The sequence below is a fragment of the Gambusia affinis genome, linkage group LG23 (genome assembly GCF_019740435.1).
Source record: "Gambusia affinis linkage group LG23, SWU_Gaff_1.0, whole genome shotgun sequence".
NCBI classification, from domain to species: Eukaryota; Metazoa; Chordata; class Actinopteri; order Cyprinodontiformes; family Poeciliidae; genus Gambusia; species Gambusia affinis.
The window spans coordinates 11,660,996-11,683,852 of NC_057890.1; the positions used below are offsets into that span (position 1 = coordinate 11,660,996).

The 22,857-nt window shown below is 37.0% G+C and overlaps 1 protein-coding gene across 10 annotated transcripts in view; it reads right to left on the reverse strand.

Moving 5' to 3' along the window:
- The window catches only part of atp2b1a (ATPase plasma membrane Ca2+ transporting 1a), a 42,895-nt gene that overhangs the window by 13,831 nt on the left and 6,207 nt on the right, over positions 1–22,857 (reverse strand). For 7 of the 10 annotated variants that reach the window (XM_044108933.1, XM_044108927.1, XM_044108937.1 and 4 more), the window contains 6 exons: positions 15,891–16,400; positions 5,069–5,266; positions 3,826–4,083; positions 3,600–3,725; positions 1,499–1,651; positions 741–779 (listed from right to left, as the gene is read on the reverse strand). In XM_044108933.1, the coding sequence (XP_043964868.1) occupies positions 741–779; positions 1,499–1,651; positions 3,600–3,725; positions 3,826–4,083; positions 5,069–5,266; positions 15,891–16,083 (967 nt within the window). In that variant the 5' untranslated portion in view covers positions 16,084–16,400. The remainder of the gene's footprint in view (positions 1–740; positions 780–1,498; positions 1,652–3,599; positions 3,726–3,825; positions 4,084–5,068; positions 5,267–15,890; positions 16,401–22,857) is intronic. The other 3 variants (XM_044108936.1, XM_044108932.1, XM_044108931.1) reach the window with 2 other exon arrangements.

A 22,857-nucleotide genomic window follows, 5' to 3' on the forward strand; every position in this document is an offset into this window, starting at 1 on the left:
CTATGTAATTCACCAAAGGCTCTTTTTAATGTATTTCACCATAGACAGTAACCTGGCACTGGATTTGACTGTATGCATTAGAAGCACAGCGGTGGTGCAGCTGCTGTGCACTCTGGCTTCCTCTGCACTCACACAGTGGCTGTAATCTCAGTCTAAAGGATTACTGTTGGTTCCTGGCAGGGAGAGGGAATCTGTGCACCGCGGAGCAGTGCCAGGGTTCTGGTCACAGACCGATCATAAAGTCCCAGCAGGGCTAGAAGACTGGGTCGCTATCTGAATTAGCAGAAAACAGCCTAGATATCATTGCTTTAAATCTACAACTGCATCAGTGGAGCTCTTACAGTTTGCCCACTGAAGTGTTTAGCTAAAAAAAAATAAAATAAAAAAAAATAAAAAAAAAATCATGAGGGACAACTTCAAGAGAGACATGGGTGGGAAAGCAGATGTTCTGGCCCCAAAATTGTTGCAAGGCTTTAATCTCTTCATCACTAATCGCTATAACTGGATTCAATAGCACCTGCTGCTCAAAGCACAATGTGCCAGGGAAGGACGAGGGAAGGAAGAGGGGAGGGCCAGACGCTACACCGGACAGCCTGGAACAGCCCGTACTAACTTCACCCTGACACAGTGTCCCGCAAAAAAATTAAAACAAAACTGCAGAAAAACAGTCGGAGCAAAATTAACAGCATGGCTTTGTTAATATGAGGTAATCAATCAGCATTTGTTGGTATGAAGCATACCTTTTTTTCGATTTTCCACTGATCCATCTTGTTTCTTGTCTAATGGGGGTAAAGGGGAATTGGGTGAAAGTGGGACGGGCAGGGAAGGAATAGAGTGGAATGGGGTGGAATGGGGATAAAAAGATCATTAACGAATCAAAAACAATCAGAAGATTTATATCGCTTCTTTCCAACATTATATTGCATCCTGAATGCCATTCATGTTAGAGGTGAAAGTGCAGTGCTTATAAAGTCCTGCATGTTTGATATTATTGAGAAGTCATATCGTGTGGTGAAGAAAAAAAAAACCTGAATGTTGATCTGTTAATATGGCTGCTGTAACTCAGACTTTATGATATGCAATCCTCTAGCTCCATCTAGATATCTTGTAACTGTCAATTACTGACGATTCACATTTGACTACAATACAATTTTGCCCAATTAATAAAATTTTAAGTTTTTATACTTAAAAAGTGTATTGCCAGTGGGTATTTGGAAAATTCCATCAGTCTGACGAACTGTACTGACAGCAAATCAGAAAATGATCATCATAAATAACAATTAGATAAATTATTTTAACTTATAAAAGAATTAATGAATTTAAAAAATATTGAATAACATAATACAAAAATTGTGATGAAAAAATAAAAATAATAGGACTAATTTATTTTTTAAATTTTTGCTCCCCCCCATCTTGCACCCTCTGGTAGCCCCCAATTTGAAAAACACTGGGTTAAAAAACTAAAAATAAAAAGGTAACAGTCAAGAATGCCACAAACTTTTTTTCTGCTTTTTCTTCTCCTCCTTTTTCTCCTCATCATCTTCGTCGTCATCTTCGCCAGCCCCAAGTAAAGTGAAGATAATCCCAGTTTGTGAGTTCACACCGACAGCAGTGACCAACATTTTCCCTGAGCCTTCCATTACATGAGTGCCTTTAAACAGAAAACAAAGTATCAGTAAAAGCATCAAAGATAAAAACAGTAGACCATTAGCAACTCTTTTTGTTGGGCCTCTGGCGGATTTTATTCTTGTTTAAATACACTTTTTATAGCCTCATCGTTTGACTTCGCTTTTTCCTTTAATTTGGGAACAAATGTTAAACTGAAGTCTTATTTAGAAACTGCGTTTGCCGGGCTTTTATGTGACACATTAAGCTGCACATGAAAAAAAATAAATAAATGCAGGTTTTAAAATGGGGCTAATAAATACAAATAATGATCCAGAAAGAAACTGCTGCTAATGCATAAACCTGGCAAACCTTTAATCAAAGTCATTTTAATCAAACAGCCATTTTCATTTGTGCCGATTGAAACGGAGAACTAAAACACTGCAAGCAAACACTGTAGCAGCTCCAAATTCCTCTAGAGATTTTTCTTCATGTATTCAAAAAAGGAAAACATCATATGATGTAGGTCAGAAGAAAGTAAATAAAGTCACTGTCTTGTCCTACTTTTGTGAAAGAGGTTGCAACCTAAAATGTATTTGAGAAAAGCTTTATATATGCTCATACAGACAATGTCAACTGGGGTTTGAACTGAGACGAAATGAAGCTAAAAGCTTTCTGCAGGAAAAACTGAGCACAGAGGTGGCCAACTTTTACATTTGTGGCATTCATAACCAACAGGTTGGAGTCAATTACATTCAGACAGGATAGAAACACTACTTTACTCTATTTTAACAAGTCTTTAAATGACACAGGCCTTCTCAATGAAACCTACACTGCATGCCATAAAAATTCTCACACTGATATTTTTCTTTTACAATCTCTGCCCCAATTGTGAAGTAGCCTATGGAAAAGCTCTTTTAATTAATAGCTTTGCCTATTTGTCATTTTAGATGATACTTTAGGAAAATTTACTCCAACAAATATCGTAGCCCTTTGTTACCATATTAGTACAGTTATAGTAAAAAGTATTAAAAAAAAAAACAACCAAAACTGTTAATCTCTTCTAAACAAGTGTTGTGATTAGTGTCATTTTGCACAGCAAACCATTGTGAGCATGCAAAGCAACAGAAAATATGTTAAAATATATTTTGATTCAATACTAGGCAAGTAATATGTGTGGTGCAATTTCAAAGAGACCAGATGATTCATAAAGTTTGTTTTTCCTAAGATAAACAAGTTATTTCAACAGAACGTTTAAAAACTGCTAATGTTTTCATATTCAGTGAGATTTTTCACATTTTGCTTTGCTTTTCACCCAAACATTTCAAAGTGCATTATGTTAATTTTCAAGATTGTGGATAATTTAAGTGGAAGAAAAAAAATAGATGCTGCTGAATGTTTTCCAAATCAAAGTCAGAAATATATTCAATGCATATATAATCAGTCTGCTTTGATTAGATTGAAACACATTGAAAGTTGTGACTCTATTTAGACAAAATGTGAGTAGACTCAAGCTAGGGCTGGACAATAAATCAATAATACGTATCATAAAAGGTATGTAATCAATGTCAACAGATAGCACAGCTGATAGAATATTCAATAATTTCACTGAACTCTAATCTGAACTCTAATCTGGATCCGCACATCAATCTGGGGAATGTAGGCAGAGATAAGACTTTAGCTGCTCAACCTCTTGACTAGCTCACTCACTCTTTGGTTACCTAGCAACAATCAGTTGAGTAACTTATACAGCAGCTGTTTAAGGTAACGCCACCAGTTTGGGAGTTTTTCAGATATTCAAAACAAAAACTGATTAAATTATTGATATCAATAACTAGAACAAAAGCTAATCTAATTATTGATATTGATAAATAGATTAAAAAATAAATCAACTGATATGAAACACTTAAATTGTAGTATGTTTTTCAGCCATATCTTCAAAGAGGCATGAATACATTACAAGACAGTAATGCTAAAGTAAGACTAGAAATTACCTGATAATAGCATGGGATCTTTTTCTATAGTTTTCTTCACCTGGTCCGACTCCCCTGTGAGTGAGCTCTCATCAATTTTCAGATCATTGCCTTGTATAAGGACTCCATCAGCAGGTAAGAGGTCACCTGAAACACAGGAAGTATAAATCTCAACTTGTTTTATATTTACTTTAACTTAAGGAAAAAAAAAAAGAAGAAAAAGAAAATGCGACCAGTCTCCTCTTACCATATTTTACTTGTGCAATATCGCCCACAACAATCTCAGCCACAGGAATTTCAATAACTTGTCCTCCTCGGACAACAGAAAATTTTTGCTCCTGTTCAATGCGACTTTGGAGGCCCCTGAACTGCTTGTCTTTACTCCAGTCGTTGAACGCTGTTACCAACACAACACAGATGACTGACAGAAGAATGGCGGCTCCCTCTATCCAGCCTGCCTCCGCCTCAGTTTCATCATGTCCACCACCAGCAGCTTTCCCACAATCTGCAGAGAGACACAGCGATCAAATCTTCCCTACACTTACTAATACAGTGCTGTGAAAAACAAAAGGTTTGACCCCTACAGATTTCTTCAGTTTTTTTAATTTTAATTTTTTTTTTTTTTTTAACAACCTTCCATGTTAGCAATAAGTGACAGGGCAAAAATGACATCTATGAGAGAGCCTCAAAGTGAAAATCACAGTCTCGTATTTGCTTAAAAAAAAAAAAAAACAAATCCTGATCCCTTTGCAAAAATATTGTGTGGACTGATGAGACAAAATCTGGGCTTTGGAGATGCTTTTGTCCTGTCACGTGTGTAAAACTAACAGCACGTCAGAAACAGAACATCAAACAAGATGATTGTTGTGTTATGGTCCGGGCCTGCTCTTCTGCTTCAGTCGGAATTGATGGAGCCATAAATTTTGTTCTCTGGCAGAGAGAGGCACAGCAGCAAGTCCACCTTTAAAAGGCTCAAAATATATAAACATTTTTAGGCAAAACCAGCCAAAACCAAATCCTGATTTAAATTCAACTGAAATGCTGTGGCTTAACAAAGGTAATTTATGTTAAAAGAAAAACAAACAAAAGGAATCACTTAGATTCCAGCACAGTGATATAATAAATTGTTTGCTAGTTCTATCAAATGTGCTATGATACTGGTCGTCATAGGAGGGATAAACATTTATTCAGTTAAGGGGATAATTACTTTAATATTGTGCCAGGTCGGTTTAAGCAGCTTCAAAGGCTGCATTTTGTACAAATTATGTCTGACAAAATTTACTAGTTGATATGCAAAAACAAGAATTCTGAAGGGCTCAATACCTTTTTTATTTTCTTACTAATCCATATCCAACATTAAATACTGAAATACACTGAGAATAACTAGCTTCATAATTTGAAAGAAAAAAAAGCGGAAATACAGTTACAAATATGACATAACAAAAAAAAAGGTATCTATAATACATGCAAAACGATGACATTTTACTTACGTTCTCTTTCGGCATCTGGTGGTCTATAAAAAGAAAGGCCTAGTGAAATTACGGCTGCCACTTCAAGAATAATTAATGTAACATCCTGTAGCGCCTCCCACACTAATTGTAAGAAAGTTTTGGGTTTTTTGGGAGGGATTAAGTTTTGTCCAAACACATCTATTCGCTTCTGAATGTCCGCTGGCTGTCCGCTAAGACCTGCAACAGAGACAAAAAAAAAAAAAAGAAAAAAGAAAATCTCAAATAAATGTTTAGTTTTTTTTCTTGGGATTTCACAAGTAAAACAAAATACATTAAAGATCTGTAGTGAATCTTACTACAGTTAGTTGGCAGCGAGCGAGTTACTAAAGAGTCATGTGCATATTCGAGGAGACAATGCCCTCTGACAGTGACACACATTCAGTGGATACGTCAAACATTTTCACCTCTTTCAGGCATTCCAGACAATGCGAGAGCTGAGGTCAGCTCTAACCCCACAAACTGACTTTCTAATGAAATGAGCAACTGAATCAAAGTTGAGTCAGATTTAGACTCTGGTGCCCGTGAAGACTGCGGTCCCCCTGACACATTGTCTGCTTGGCTGAAGAATCACTGAGCCATTTGCGCAGGGAACGTTCTGTGGAAACCCATTCAAAATGCCTCCATATTCGAAGCACAATTATATAGTCAGAAGAGACTCCACACTTTTGGTGATGCATGACAGTTTTTTAGTCCTATTCATGCTGGCTGTGCGTGGGCGACTGACTGTACAGACTAGATGGAGGTCTAGTATGTGTGTGTGTGTGTGTGTGTGTGTGTGAGCAAGGAGCAGAGGTAGTGGGGTAAAATCAGTATCATGAGTAGTGACTGAAACTGCAACTGACAGGCAGATAAGGGTGGGCTGAGGTTGAGGTTCTTGTCAAAAATACTTTAATGATGGAGCCATACTAAATCCATCATTAAATTATTGAATGCCAGAACTGGAAAAGCAGCTCAAGATTCTTATGTAACCTAAGATGAATCCTGTATAAAGATGAAGCAGATTACAACTTTAAAGACTCTGTTGCGTTCTGTTGTCGTACGTACATATGCAAAAAATGTCGATACACTAAGCTCCGACATTACCTGCTGCATTCGTTTACAGTAGACAGTGAAGATTCATAGGTAGATGTGGCCAAGAATAGAGCAGATGTAAGTCAGCTCTTGCGTCATTAGTGGCTAATAAAGGCTATCCGGTTGTAGTTTAACCAGTGTTAAAAAAAAAAATAAATCATTTGGATATCATCTGTTACTCTATCACTTTTTCATTTTAAACCAGATACCAAAATGCTCCCATATTTCAATTTTGTTCTGTGGTTTTGTGATGTAATAAACAAACAAAACAGTCTTTGTTGACTGGCTTAGAAACAAAAAGGGGAAACCACTTCCTTCCTTACTTTAAAATAATAGCATCAAGTTCAAAGCACTCACCTTCAGAAACTTATGTGACTGAAACAAAAACCACTGACTGAGTGTAGCTTTATAGCCCTTTGTGAGACAATTTAGGCATTTTTATTATTAACGTCATGCCGAATCTTGTTACACTTTTCAGTATTAATGTATAATTATTCAGAAATTTTTAAACTGCTGATAGTGTGCTGTGATAATCACAGGGAGAGTAAATGCATTATATCGTCAGACAAAACGGCCACTCAACTGCAAAGCCAGCAAATAGCCGTTATGTGCTGTTGCTATGGTAAGGTGCTAGTAAAAAAAAACAAAAAAACTTTAATATACTTTAATATATATATATACACGGACAGCTTGGTTGTGTGTGTTCAACAGCCCAAACCCAAAAAAAAACTGTTGAAGGTCCTCTTTTAAATCCTCTTTCCAAGGAAAGAATCCTCAGCACATTAAGGCATTTAGCTCTTGTAGCAGCTTTTATCTCCTTCCTCTAACTTTGTCGGCGAGTCCTGAGAAACAACCATGTTTATTAAGCAGAGAAGTTACTAATAGTGCATTTAAAACAGTACACGAGTTAAAAAGCTTTGGATCAAAGTCATTAAACCAAGCATAGTCATTAAAGTTATTTCATGTAAGTGATGTTGTGACTTTACATCTGCAACATTTAGTGTAGTTGTTCCTAACACACAAATCACCATCCAGTATGAAAACTGGAAAATATATATATATATATATATATATATATATATATATATATATATATATATATGTATATATGTATATATGTATATATGTATAGATATATGTATATATGTATAGATATATGTATATATGTATATATAAACAAAGAAAAGATAAACAAGAAAAAAAAAATACTGGTGCAGTGAAGTTATAGCAGTGTGTTCATGTAGGAATGTTATTTGCAGCTCTCACTACGTGAGGAAGTAACAATTTTCCATCTTCAGTTTTTCAAACAGAAGTGCTGATTTATGATGCATTCACTTGCAATATCAGATGTTGCAAGTGAACATCTGATATTTACACCTTTTTTGGTTAGACACTTGCTTAAAGGGATAAAATGCATAAAACGAAACCATGTTAAACATGTTTACTTTTTAAAAAGCAAATTATAATCATGAGTATTTCTAAAAGTAACCAAGTACATAATTTTATCTTAAAATGAGATTATGTAGTGCTCTTTTATGGAATTGGCTCATCTATAACTTGTTAACAGGTTATAAACGAGCCCAGTCTGATGAAACCATGACAAACCAGAAAGGTCATGCATTTCAATCACTGTATTTAAGCAAACTTCTCATTTTTCAGAGTTGCTGCACAGGTTTCCACTTCACTTCCTACACAGCCTGAAGTATACCAGGAAGAAGTCACCTGCAATAACCCAAAGTACACATTCAGTTATTGGACATATTCAGCATCACAGAACTTCTTTGTCGTCCTAGGGACGTTATGAACCTCAGCTTCATATCAGCAAACATACCGCCAGGGCTTCAACTGGACAGTTTAGGAAATGTATCCCACATCCGAGTCTGCAGAGTGACAAGCTGCTTTCACAATTTCTTTTCAGTCACCCAGCAGCAAGCAGGGACCTGGATGACATTTGCACATAAGTGTTCGAATCTAACCCGGCGATGTGTAAGGCACAACGTAAGGTTGCTTTTCACTTTCAGACCTAAAGGGACATTAGTATGCCGCTGCCTCTTTTTTTTTTTTTTTAATGCTGTTTATTAATCTGCTCCCTTCAATCATGTCTCTAAAGCTAAAATGAATTCTGCATTATTGGTTACATGTTTCATTTGAAATTATACGCAATTACTAACAATTTTCTAAAGGAGGTTAGGGAGTGATGACTCACCAGCAAGGATAAAAAAAAGAACAGAGCAGCTGAGTTTTATCCAGCTTAGCTGCATTTTGCTGCTTCCTGGCTGTCTCTCACCATCATCTTTAATTCTGTTTGCTTCTAATGAAAACATGCTGACAGCTAATACCCAGTTTAATTTTAAACCCAGTTTTCCTTTTGTATTAGAGCAATAAATACAAGTGACAGGACGAGCAAGGTGTTATCTCTCCATTGGATACACAAAGCAAAAAAAATTTAATAAAATAAAAACCATGTCTGGCCTTGGACCCTCATTTTAGTCGTCACAGTTGGTCATTACCCACTTAAATCACACAGTCTCTCATCCAACCCAACAGAGGAAATGGGATTTTAGTCAAGAGTGAGAAATTATTCACCTGAAAAATTCCATCTAAACAGAGACTCATTTATCTATCCATCAATTTTCTATACTTAGTGTAACAAGAGTCCCCTCGAGACAATTTACCAATAATCAACACACATAAGACAGACAAATATGTACACCCTCACACCCAAGGGCTCTTTGGAGTGGACAGTTTTGATCACATGCATAATTTTGCAGAGGGGCCGCTGTATGCAAAGAACCAGCATAACCAAAAAGGCAGTTCATCCATAGTCAGTTACAGGATGTAAAACTGTTATTTTAGCCTTTTTCTGTGTCTAATGCAGTCTAGGCCCAAACTCTAAACTGTCACTATTGGTCTTCGGTTTATGCAGCTATATTTTAGCAGGGCTGGAAAATAAATCAATAATATACTGTATGTCATGATAGACACATCAATCAATAGACATTACATCCGATAGAATACTCAATAATTTCACTGAACTCCGATCCTGGGGGATTTAGGCAGAAGAAAGACTTTAGCTGATCAAATTCTCACGGCCATCAACTAGTTAGTTGATGTTGTTGCTAAGTAACTCTTTGGTTACTTAGCAACAACCTGTTAAGCAACTCACGTAGCCGCATTAAGGTTTTGCCACCGTGCCCAATAACTGATTAAAAATAAAAACTGGCGTGGAGTGAAAACTGTGGATAAAACAGAGGGGGTCATATCACCAGTGTGGCAGAACTGCAGATATTTAGAAAAAAACTAATCCACAATAATTGGTAGACAATTATCTATAGCAACTGATTTGAAACATTTATAAGTGATAAGTTTATCAGCCATGTCTTTTAGCCCAACATGATAGTAAGGTATACAAGGACAGCAATATTATTTTGAGGAGTAGGAATCGTGGAATGAAAAGTAATTTTCCTATATTATGTTTATGCATGTTATGAGAATTACTGCTGTTTGTCTGTATGAGTTTCCAATAGCGATGTCTGGTATTAAGTAACGTGAATTCAGTTAGTCTTTCACATGTTTGAATATATAAATAAAAATCTGCCCCTATAATGAACCTCCATTTACCAATATGCAAAAACCAGTTTATTTATGGTACTTAGCGACTTAAATTGTTTTTTAAAACTTAAAATGGCAAGACCCAAATCTTATCAAAACAGCACTTTGTTAAAGCCTTTAAAAACTCGAACTTTAACAGCAGTTTTCGTAGAAAACGAGATAAAAAGAAAAAGAAAGAGAAGAAGCAAACTAGAATATGAAACAACACACAGAAAAACAGCCTCTTAACAGTAAAGAAGGACAAACACGAATATGCAGCTCTCCCTAGTTACCGGAAAGGATCTGATAAATGGAGATAAAATTTAATGCTTAATCTTCTCTGTTGTGTGCTCTATTCACAATTCATAAACTGGATAGAATCTTTAGCTCTAATGTCTGCAGCACTTCATAGGAGGACGAGGCTGTCTGAACTGAAACCCAAAAGGAAAAAGTTAAAAGTGGACATTGATAAGAACAAAACTTTGATAGTAGAAGTGGTGGGGGATACAGAGAGAGTGATTAGCCAGATAGATGTGACATTATTTGAGGTCTTGAGGTTTATTCTATGTGCGTCTTTAAACATTAATTTGCAAACACACATTGAGAGAATTATTTCATACTTAATTATTTCATATTGTTATGTGTCATTAGCACATAAAAATAGGATTAATGTCGAGGTTTGCTCAGTCAACAAGACTCTGAACTTCAGGTGTTGGTAGTAATTTTTCAGACATGGAGCAACTTCAAACGTTTACACGTTAGAGACAAAATTATAGAAGTACTAGACAAAAAAGACATTCCTCAATACAGGCCAAATCTTTTTAGTTGCAATGTCAAACTTTATCATTTAAAAAGATAAGTGAGGTCTGTACTGATCTGTAACATTTAATTTGTGTTTTTGGAGACCTGAGCACAGCATGTCCTCAACATGGGGCGACTTTGTTGAGACTTCACTACTTGGGAGAACTGGAACATTGTGTCTAAATTGATTTCCACTATATCCCAAAACCATGTAAATAAAATGGGTAATATTTCTCAAATTTAAGTACCACAGCATTGCTTCGCCAAGATGGTTGCTGATGTCTTCCTTTTCTGACTTTGTTTTATTCCAAACTTGCAACCTTCTTCTAAAAAGTTTACTTTTCTATGCAATGAAATGCATTAATCTGGCCGGAACTTTCCCTTTTAAATCCCATGAACACAGCACAAATCTACTTATTTTAACCCATGACAATCATTCAAACATTTCCCAATCACTTTATTCAATTGCACATATGAACGATCAGATACAAGGAACCTGCTTTTATCACATGCTGTCCATCACAGAAGGAGATTGACCGATTTGACCACAAAAAGTCAAATTAATTAATGTGAAAGGGAAAAATAAGGAAGTAAAAGCAACCGCTACAAAAATTTAAGAATAAGTCTATTTGATGAACATGTCAAACATGGAATGTGCCTGTTTCATTGTTCACTGTTTCATTCACTTTCCCAGACTGACAACTTCCACAAATGTCACAGAAAACTTTTGAGTTCCACATGTTGAACTCTACGTGAAAACTGATTTTGAATAACAAACATGCAAGTTCCCCTTTAAATTCTTAATACCCACTCGTGTAACAATGGGTTTGTAGAGGTCCAGCTGACAACTGACTTATACAACAAGAACTTTTAGAAGCAAGAGGAAGTGAACTAGCACAGTTGGGTCTTGTCACATTGCAGGACTACATGTATTGACAGGCTCAACCTTTTTACAAGACACTGTGACTCTCCTGTCAACTGGGGCAGATTTTAAACGCCGACATCTCAATAAGTTGCTTTTGACACTTGAAATGTTGCTTTTCTTGTGGGAACTTTTCATGTTCTAAACAGGGAAAATGGACAAGTAATGAAAAGGATTTTCTGTCACGTCGTTGAACAGTCATGTGGTCAGGTGGTTGCAGGACGTTCATTTTAAGCAGACAAGACGAACCAAGCTCCAGTGAAAGCCCTCCCACTGCAGCATACGACAAAGTGTTTTGTCTTGATTGTAGTTTACTACAGTGCAGTAAAAAGAGAGGAATGTCTACAAATTCATCGGAGGAGTATATAATGGCCGACGAGATTTAACGTCTCATTTATTTTGCATGTTATTGGAAAAGAAAAAAGAACAGAAGGCACCAGTAAGACGTTTGCCTGCTTCATCGAACCAAAACCAAACAGGTGTTTGTGTTTTGGTCCAACAGTACTTGCTACCTCACAGCCTGGGATAATTACTACTCAAAACTATCCATTCTGCTCTCTGGCTGGAAAACTGCTTTCTGGATGGTGAGTAGTTGGAGCTGTTTTTCGCATAAAGACAGCCATGAAGTTTTGACCAATCGTACAGTAGAGTCACATGCCCTGGGGCAAGCAAAATGTTGGCTGGGGAGGTTGTGACAAGAAGAGGTGGACTACATGAGGCTGAGAAAAAAATGACAAGATTTTTGTCACCCGACTATGATGATTTCAGCACATCGGCTTGACAATGCTCAGCCTTAACACAGCACTATCCCTCCACCACCTGGAAATACTACATCAATGTATTTTTGCTCATGTTATTCATACATTTAAAATCTCATACTAGGGCGTGCTGTGGTGGCGTAGGGGATAGCGCGACCCATGTTTGGAGGCCTTGAGTCCCGACGCGGCTTGATACCTGGACCCGTCGACATTTGCCGCATGTCTTCGCCCCTCTCCTTCCCCATTTCTTAACAGCCTACTTTCAAATAAAGGACACTAGAGACCCACAAAAAGACCCCCTGGAGGGGAGGAAAAAAATAAATAAATCTCGTACCAGCCCATGTCTAGTGAGAATGATTTCCTTAGAGCACCACTATGTTAATTACCAAATTAAGGGGAATTAAAGTTAAATTTACTCTAGGTGAATATGCGACTTCCAGCTTTTTTCGAGGGAAAGAATTACATTTAGTTCCACATAAAGCCCTGAAAATTAAAATGTCAAAAGTTAGAATTTCAGTTCTCTGATTAACAGCCACAGCAACTAAAAAGAGAGGGAGCTTGGAAATGTTAAGGATTAGCAAAGGATTGGCTTAAGAGCTTTGAGAAATGACTGACCAACTAATTATAAATCCCTTTTCAATTGTCAAGCCTCTATAATCTTACATGATGCCTTAATTTCCCATGCCAATAATGACTGGATGGACTGAAACTGAGTCAAACTGCAACAAAACAATTGGTCAGGTTTGGAATTAAGAAATAGCTGGGGTCTTGAATTATCTTAAAGGAAATCAATTCAACAGCTGCTAGTCAGATTTCTCTAAATAATCCTTCACAAATCTGAGGATTTAGAAAAAAAACTGGGGATGCAGAGAATATTGAAACAGACAATCCTAAAAAATGGCAAAATTTGATTGTTTAATTAATTAACAGCTATATTCCAAAAGTGAATTACACACATATTTGTAGCATTTAACGTGGTTTATTTAGATGATTATGTCATACAGCTAACAAAAACCCAAAATATAGTTTCTCAGAAAATGCCAATAATACATAACAGTGATATTATTAAGATCTACACATAGTGGGGAAGACTGCCAACTAGGCGGTTATCCTGCCAACCTTTTGATATAAGGTTGGCAGGTTTTTTTACACTTCGAGATCAACTAAAACATTTCAACACCGACTTGAGGGTTGAAACAGAGCCACCAACATTACACCCTTGATCTACTGTGGGAGGTAGTATTAAACCCGTTACCTCTATGAACTGTGAGGGGTAACAAGGAATTACAGGAAGACTGATTTGGTGCTAAGTACAGACAGAAGCAGAAACAGAGAGTCCACAAAAAAGATATAATATAATCTGATGGAGATAATTTGACATGGATGGTGCTCTGCTCTGCTCGGCTCTAAAGCAGTGAATGCATTTAGACAGCGCGCATAGGAACTGTGACAGAGGTCGCCTCCAGGGAACTCCCCTCTGTGAAACCCCCGTAGTTTACATTGACTGTTAAAAGCCACACCCTTTTACTTCTGTAATCGCAGATATCAACGTTGAAAGCACACAGGATCCATCGTCTTGGTGAATCGACTTACACATGAAAGGAAAAAGTGCCCTGTAATGAGTGGGCGAGTGTTGAGAGTGGTGGCTACTGTTGGACCGTTATGTCTATGCCCCCAAAGACGGTGAGCCACAAAACGTAAGCGACAAAGAGGCTGCTCTGTTCACAGGGTTCTGTATCCGAGAACATACACAGAAAGTTAAGAGGAAGGAAATGGTGGGAGAAACAGGTGGACTAGCAACGCATATTGTGATGCAAAATCCATTCAATAATTTAGCAAGAGGATTCCCAGGCGTAGACTGTGACTGGAGTCAGAGCTTCAAGAGCCGGAACATAGGCACGGACTACAATTGTTGCAACTTCTGAACCAGAGGCAACATCAAAGCCACCTGCCTGGGGGTGAGGTAAAAAGGGATTAAACTGTAGCACTGTGGTCCAAAGTTCTCTTTTCAGATAAAAATAAAGGTTGCATTTCATCTAAAATGAAGATCCAAGAATGTGGAGAGGCACTGAAACCAGGTTGCTAGTGGCCCAAAACTCAGCACATTACCACTTTATGATTCACCCCTGTAGACAAGCTTAATGGAGATTAATTTTATTTTAAGGACATGCCACCTCCTCACAATGCCAAAGGTACCAGTTCCTGCTTTAATGGCCACAGGGTTACTGTGCTGACTGGCACTCCCCTGACCTAAACCCCATAGATAACCTGTGAAATATTTTCAAGGGGGAGACAACAGATCCAACAGCATAGACAAGAGGACGGCTTCTATCAAAGCGACCTGGGCTTTCATTACAACTCAGCAGAGCAACAGGCTGCTTGCCTCCATGTCATGTCACACTGATGTTCTAAATTCATAAAAAAGAGCACATTTTAAGTACTATGTGCATATACTGTATTGAAATTCATTTTATTGGTTTTCTAAGAAAATAAATTAATTTTTTTTCATTCACTGTAAGAATCAAAATTTACAGAAATAAACCATTGAATAACAATAAGAGTTATTTTTTTTATGTCATTAGTGAAAAGACTTAAGATTTGAGACATTGTAATTCATTAAGATATACCAGTACACAGAGCAGTGAGCAGATGAGGACAAATAGATTTACAAAACAAGCAATGTCACTTATAGTAAGACGACTGCACCAAACGTTCAGCAACACGACACAGCGACATCCATGTTTAGACAACTCACACTCTCAACCACTAAATTCCTTCCCTGCCGTTTCTTTTTTTTCCCCATACTTTACACAGCTCAGAGACTTTTAGGTTGATAAAAAGGCTGAAACGTAAACAGGGCGCACCACTTCCACCATCAATAAATGAAAGGTCACGATTCACAAAGTAAGCTAATGACTGTAGCTGCGATGAGAAATGTTTTCCGCTGCAGTAAAGCGCAGTGTTTATCACATCATTGTCCGATTGAAGGAGGCCAGGAAGATTTTTCCTTGCTCTGAGGCACTGCGTGCAGCCGACTGTTGCTGTTACAGTGAATATGTGGTGCCGTTTTAATCTGGGATCAAACTGAAAATCCCCTCCCATAAGAGTTCAGTCAAGGTCATTCTGACGATTAGGCCGACCGTCTACAGAGAGACAAATTCATACAGAGGTAAGAGGAGAGGGAGGGGGCCAATGACAACCACACCCCAGTTGGATATTCTGTAAGCTGAATATTTTTAGAAACAGCGCAAACTGTTTTATGGTGCTGTAAATTAACTTGAACCAAAAGATAACACCCAGAAAGCTTCATTGTTTGGTTCGCCGCAGAGGGAGTGTGACCTGCCTGAAGACTGGTGCTGTGCCCAGGGAAACAGCTGGTCTGTCTGAAGCCTACACACAGACGTATGCACATACAGACTGAGTGTGTGAGGGACAAAACCAGCGGCCTTGAAATAGACCGTGATAGGCCCCGAGTCAGAGCCGGCCTGTCCGGCCACCGGTCTGGCATTTGAGCATTTCCAAGGAAGTGAAGACAAGGTATGTATAATACAGCAACAAGTCGCCTTGAAAATACTTTTGCACATCATCGCCACCTAAATAGCTGTCACTACTAGAAATCTTATTTTTTTAAATACAGGGAAAAAAAGCAATACTGTACCATCAATAGCTGATGTTTTTAAACGGTTGCAGAGTCCTTGAGAATCTCCATAAGTTTCACTGATTTTGGTTATCGCCTCAGCACCTCTGAGCTCCATCAAGGAGCGCAGTTCTTTGAGTGTGCAGCCAAATTCCCCATCATGGTTGGCCTCCATCAGGGAGTTCTTCACCCCACTGTACGAGTTGTTCGCCATTGCCTTGCTTCCTGCTGCCAACTCAGTCTTTTGCAAAGCGCTGCTGCTTTGACCCGACAGTGGGGCTAAAACAGAAAAGTGTTGTCCCTTTTTAAAGAGAGGAAAAAACAAAAACCTTAAATCCTCAAGAGTGCAAATACACTGATGGTTCCCATAAAAAGCTGACGGGCCCTTTACAGGCAGCTGGAGTCACATGTCAGGTGGTGGTGTAGGGATATTACAAAACAAGCCATTATATCCCTTGGAGAGCTGAGTTCCTAATCGTTCATGGTGACTGAAGGACGCCCGCAGAGCCGGAGATCACCTTGCAAGCAGATCTGAAAGACAAGAGCAAACTATCAGAGAGTGAACATTAACACTGTTAAGTTTAATTTTAGAAGCAGGAAGGTAGTGATATTTTCAAAGAATGGAAAAAATGTTATGTACATAGCCCATATGATACACAATGTTCAAAAAAGTGAAAGCGTTTAGTTGTGGTGTGAAGCAAGGCTGATTAGAGAATCTTTAAAAAATATTCCCAGCCTGAATAGAGCATCTTTGGGGGCCAGTCTTTTTTTGCTTTCATACTCGTAATTAAAACTTGCTACAAGTCAGGACAAAGAAAAAGGTCAAACAGACAGCAACCTTGATAGTTGTCACTGATCTTTGCACTCTAGAGGATTTAAGTGAATTTATGCTGTTTTGTCCAATAAGCACTCCATACAACCAATTTCTTTTTTCCACAAATGGTATCATAAACATAACAAGGATTTCACACGTTGAACTCATAATCAAGTAAGGGCCAAAGTTATAAAATACCCTCAAATAGTCCTGTATTATAAAAGCTCTATTGGTATTTGTCACACTTATCCACTGATTTGACTTTAAACAAAACAAATTACTCATTCTGCTTGCAAATAACTTTGATATTCTGCTGACCAATTAACTTTCTTTTGGTGTGAAAATAGTTGTCAAACCACCAGGTTGCATTGTCGTCTTGTAGACTGGTTATGTTTACCACTAGAAAGCTTTGTTTTGCACAGATCTGGATGCAGCATAGCTCGTGCCATGCTGCATTCAGTTGTTCACACAAACTTGTTCGTCATGTGAACAAGTTTTGGTTTGGTTTAACATTCAAATAAATGACACATTTCTTGAATTTGTTCTACGCCATTAAGTCCTTTCAGAACCTACAACAAAAAGTGAAGGAAAGCTGAGATTCTTTTGGGGAAAAAACAGAGGGGTGACTGACTTTAGTCAAGCACATAGGATTGCCATGGTGTGGATAACTGGGAATCTACAAGACGTAAACAAAGCGTTTGATACTATGGTAATAACTTTGTTTTGAAGAGACTGGAATAGTAATTAGAGATACAAGAACTGCAACAGGCTGAATCAGATAACAAGTTCAGGTTTACATATAGAAAACAGCAAAACAACAATTACAGCACCGAAACAATGTTTTACAACTGTAAAACTAAATAGTAAAAAAACTAACTAATCCTTTAAAAAATAAGGCAATTAAAATAATCAGCACACTGCAAATACATTTCACATTTACCAATCAAAAGCACACAGATTGCTATACCTTATTTAAATTAGCATGAAATAATGTCAGTGTAGTAAATGTATCAAGATGTGCAAATCTGAAGTTCACCCATCCATGATCCATTTAATTTAGGAACCCTTTATAAGCTCGTGATCGCACAAAGCTGAATGAATGTGGTAATTAAAAATAAGTGAGAAACATGGCCAGTATGGCTCCATCAACTAAACCGTGCAAACACTGATGAGCCTTTATGTACACAACCATACAATCAGCTGCTAAATTGTATTCATCATTCACAGCTATTACGACCACAGCGGTGAAATGCTGATAGAACGGGGCTTTTTCATGTTAGAGATTCTTGCTAAATACAAAACCGAGTTTTGAAGGTTTCCGTAGAAGCACCAATACTTTAGTCTGCTTCCCTCAGGCAATATTGTCAGGAGACCCAGCAATAATTTCCACTGTTTTGCTGATCATACCCAGCTACATTTGTCTGTGAACCCGAAAGATGAAAAACAAGTTAATCACAAGAATGCTTCACATGTTTAGAGGGTCAGTAATATTTTAAATTTGTATGTGTGCGCCACAAAATTGTAGAGAATATTCTTTTTTTTTTTTTGAGGATGTCTTACAACTCATTTATAACCACCTTTTATGGCTTTATCCCTTTAAGAATAAGTTCCCTCAAAATCTGTGCAAATTTAAAATGTAGAAAAAATAAACTGCATTTAGATAATTCCGTTAAATCTAAAAGAATATAAAATCCTTTCCCATGTTGAACTTATACTGACGGTGCTTCTTGTTTCCGTTAAATATGTTTGTTATTCGTAAGTCTTATGCTCTAAGTTTACAGGCCAACCTTTGTCTCCTTGGGTTTCCAAAGCCCAAATGGGAGCTACATTTGAAGAACTCCAATAAAGTGAACTTTAACTGATTTTGAAAACATCCTCATTTTATATGCCAGTTTCAAAAGTGAGCCAAACATGACAATGAAATTAAAGCTGTTTACTAGTTTAGATTAACAAAGGCGTTTGCAACCATATTCATGGTTGGTCGGTTTTCATGTGACCATGTGGGAGAAAACAAAAATAAAAGGAGGGTAAAGCTCAACTGAGTTTTAATCTTGCATTTAATCAGTCTGCAAACAGAACACACTAGAAATGATTCGTATGAAGCTCATCCAATATTGACTGAGGGGAACTAGAAAAGAATAAACCTTCACGACAACTGAGGATTTTTTTTTTTTTAAGAAATCACATTTCAAACTTCAAGCCAAAAAGACAACAGGCCATCTGGTTTATTGTAAAAGGTCAAGGTGTGGGATGGTCACTTGTTTAATATATGCACATATTCTTGGTAATCTGGGGTGATGCATCGAAAGCCACATGTTGCGTACAGGTTCTGGAGCAACAGTTGCTACCATCCAGATGGCTTTTTTGGTTTGAGAGAAGACTTTGCTTATTTTATGAATTCAATGCCGAGCCACACTGGACTGAATGCTAACCTGGCCTGCCTGTCTGTGTGGAAATGCTCTCTATTCAAATATTCTCCAGCGCTGTGAAAGGGAAAGACATGCAACAAAGGAGGCCCCGAACTGTCAAGCACCTCAAAACCTTCAGTAAGCAGGAATCATGAGCCATCTGCTTTTCGAACAACAGAAACTCTCGCTTTTGGAAATTCCCAGAGTGGTTCTAAAAGCACCACGAGCGTAATAACCCTTTCAGTTTGTAATTGGCAGAACAAGTCAATAACATTTTTAATTTGATCAGCTAGAAGTCCTATAATGATTTTAAAATACCTTTAATGAACATAATGTGCCTGCAAGTAATTCGTTCTCTTCTCTGATTAAGAGTAGACTCCCCCCCCCAACTTATCTGTTAAAATATTTACCTGTAATTCTAAACAGATGATCAAAGATTTTCTCATGAACTAAAGTGCTATACTCTTCTGTTTATAGATAAACCTGTATGCATGCATCACTGTCTAATATTTAGCTGTTGATCTAAATTATAAAATTTATTTGCAGTTTCTTTAGTAAACCAACATACATTTAGAATCTGTCTAAAAGGAAGAGAAACTGGAGACTAAACCACAGGACTGCTGAGACATCTTGCAAATGATAAAACATTTTTTTTTTCTATTTAACCACAATTAAATTACATTTTTACAACATTGTTGACTGTTAAATTTTCCTAATATAATGCTTTCTCTGTTAAATCAAAGTTCATGAGGATAACATAGCACACTATTAGCTTTTGGTAATAATTTATCTTAATTGGTTACCGGGCATTTTTCAACAAAAGTCCGCTAACCCTTCTTTAAGTCTGTGCTTTCTTAAAAGGCTGAAAGACTGTCTTAGTGGACACCTCTAATCTTTAAAGCTCGGAAGGAAAATCTAATTTACATAATTCTACCCATAAACCCTCTAAGGGGGTAACAAGTATTGGCGCCTAAAATATTGATGTTTAAAATCATATTCCATGAAGGAATTTGTTTTTCACATGTTGTGTGAAAGGTCAAATCACAGCTTGATGACCTCAAACCATCAGTGTGTTTTTATTTCAACTTCGCTGACATTAAAGATTTTTGTTGTGGAATTTGGCATTTGTCAAACACATGCCTATCAAACCTTTGAATCTGAATACAATGGTACTCTTACATATTACAGTGTTTACAATATTTACTTTTTTAAAAGTGAAATGAGTTTAGATATGGCCTGATAAACCTACAATTAAAATGTATGGAGTTATAGTTTTATATATGCAGTAAAAAGGTGGGAAATTGTAAGCCTGAGAACAACTGTGAGTAACACTTTGAACCAAATGGGTCTTCCAAATACATCTCCATATTCAAAATCAAATCAAAAGGAAAATTTGTCTAATTTGATCTCAATGAGGGGAAAAAAAAAAAGTTATTTGCCATTTTACACAATGCTCTCTGTTGTAGACAATTCAAACTGCAAATGTTCTGTTAAAATTGTTCATATTTGTAAATGCACTTGCAAGCACAGCTACAAAATCTATTAGGTGACAGAAATGCAGAGTTACAAGATTCAGTGTGTTCACCAATAACCCAACAAAGTCCAACCAATAGACACCAGATAAGGAGAAACTTCACTGTCAGCGCGAGATACTAAAGTTTAACCAACAGTCAGCTGTGCTACATGTGACAAGGCTGTAGAGTTCATACTGTGATGGGATTGACAAAAGAAATATGTCTGTGGTAACACTGAATACCACAGACGGCAAAGATAATCTGAATAAAGATGAGAATGTCCCACCTACACAGCTCCCTCTGATCAATATAACCCTGAGGAGTCACTAATCGTCACTAGCAAGAAATGTTTATAAAAAAGACAGAAAAAAAAATAAAAAAAAATCAACCCAAGAAAAAAATAGGTGTTTAATTGTTTTTAGTTACCCAGCAGCAAGACCAGAGTGCAACAATGGTGTTTGTAGTAGAGCTGCACAATGTATTGGATTTCAGAAACGCCAAGGACTGTATGCAATATTTGGAGGGATATTATATTTCAAGTGCTGGGCATTTGCACTCTGCATAGGAGTATATTTTTGGCTGTTTGAATGGATGCCAACTTCTCTTAATGTCCAAAAGAGGTATTTATTTTAGTAGTAGAGATGCTGAAGTCTGGTTAAACGGTTAAGTTTCAGAATCCATTGTACAATTTACATATTTCTCCAAGCTCTGCTCTAATCTGGGATATGTTTTTCCTACTACTCAACGTATCATACTTCTGGTAAATTCAGAATTTGATTTTACATTTCAAAGTGTTCTTTAGCCCTTTTCTCCCTCCTACCAAACAGGATGTTCACTTTTATCACTGAAACAACGGAAATAAAGCAATCTTAGATGATATCTAGACAAGTTTATTTAAAACATTATAGATTATAGGCTTGTCACTGAAACAAACTAATAATACAGCTCTACAGAATCAGAAAATCCTAAAGACATTCTGCAGTGTAATTACCTCAGGAAAAGTTGTCTGTTAAAACATCATCACGACTTCCTGATTAGACAGATTCTACTCTAACACTACACAGCTACAGCTCACCACTTAATTAGCCACACACAATGAGGCTGGTTCATGAGAACGAAGGACATTAGAGTTGTTTTTATAAAGTCCAGACAAATATGCATCACTGAACAGTAACTAGGGAGACTTCCCTGGACATTTCTATCAGGGTCTAAAGAGAAAATATGAAAGAATTACACATTTAATTTCTTATTGTATAAAAATGCTTTATAAAAACTGCTCTTCCAGGTATAGAGTTATGCTGGAATTTAATCAAGGCTGAACAGAAATGAAGGCAGAATGAAATTAAGCTTTTTATGAAAATAATAAAGGCGGTTCAGATGACTTCTAGATTCTCGCATTATTGTTAGATTTCTTCACCCAGGGATCAAACACATACACACACACACACACACCCCACACAAAAACCATCCAGTTTTTCCTGAAGAGATATTTAAAATTCTTAACCAAAAAAAAAAGTATCTTTATGCTGAATTTAAAGAGCCACATAAAACAGGATCACTGGAACGATCCAATCAGGCATGCAGAGATCAAAGATGGTCACTTTTTCTTTGATCTTTTCTGATAAGTGATAAGCAGGTCAAATACTTTCTAATCATTAAATGCGTCAGAGCCAAGAATTTCAACTTTTCAGTCTCATAATTCAGATAAGACACTTAATCTTGTCATTTCTTCATTTTCTGTTAGACTCAAAGTACTACCTCCATCAAAGCATTTATTTCTTTTATGTTTTATAGTCTAAGAAAACTGGAAATTAGAAAAGCTTTCTTATCATTGCTTAGCATAAAAATCTGTTTCAATTCATTAAAAAATAAATTGAAACAATATGTACCAAGCGGGTATTTGCTAAAAATACAGAAGAAATGTTCATTTTGGTGCATTTAATCAACAAGGAAGAAAACATGACTGTCATTATTTGAGCTGCCAATCACATTACATACAAAATTAGAAAAGATTTCACGGAGATAAGGGGTTCAAGTAAATACCTTCAGAATTTTCTTAAATCAATTTCAAATTTGAGCTATTGAGGACCACAGTTAAGATTTTACTGAAACCAAAATGAAGTCCAGGTAACTTGGCTAAACTGTCAGATATCCTTTTAAATTCTTCAACCTTGCGCTGGCAGAGAGACATCTACGTTTCATATGTAGTTCACACAGCCCTGCTTAAAACAGAATATAAATAAACTCATACA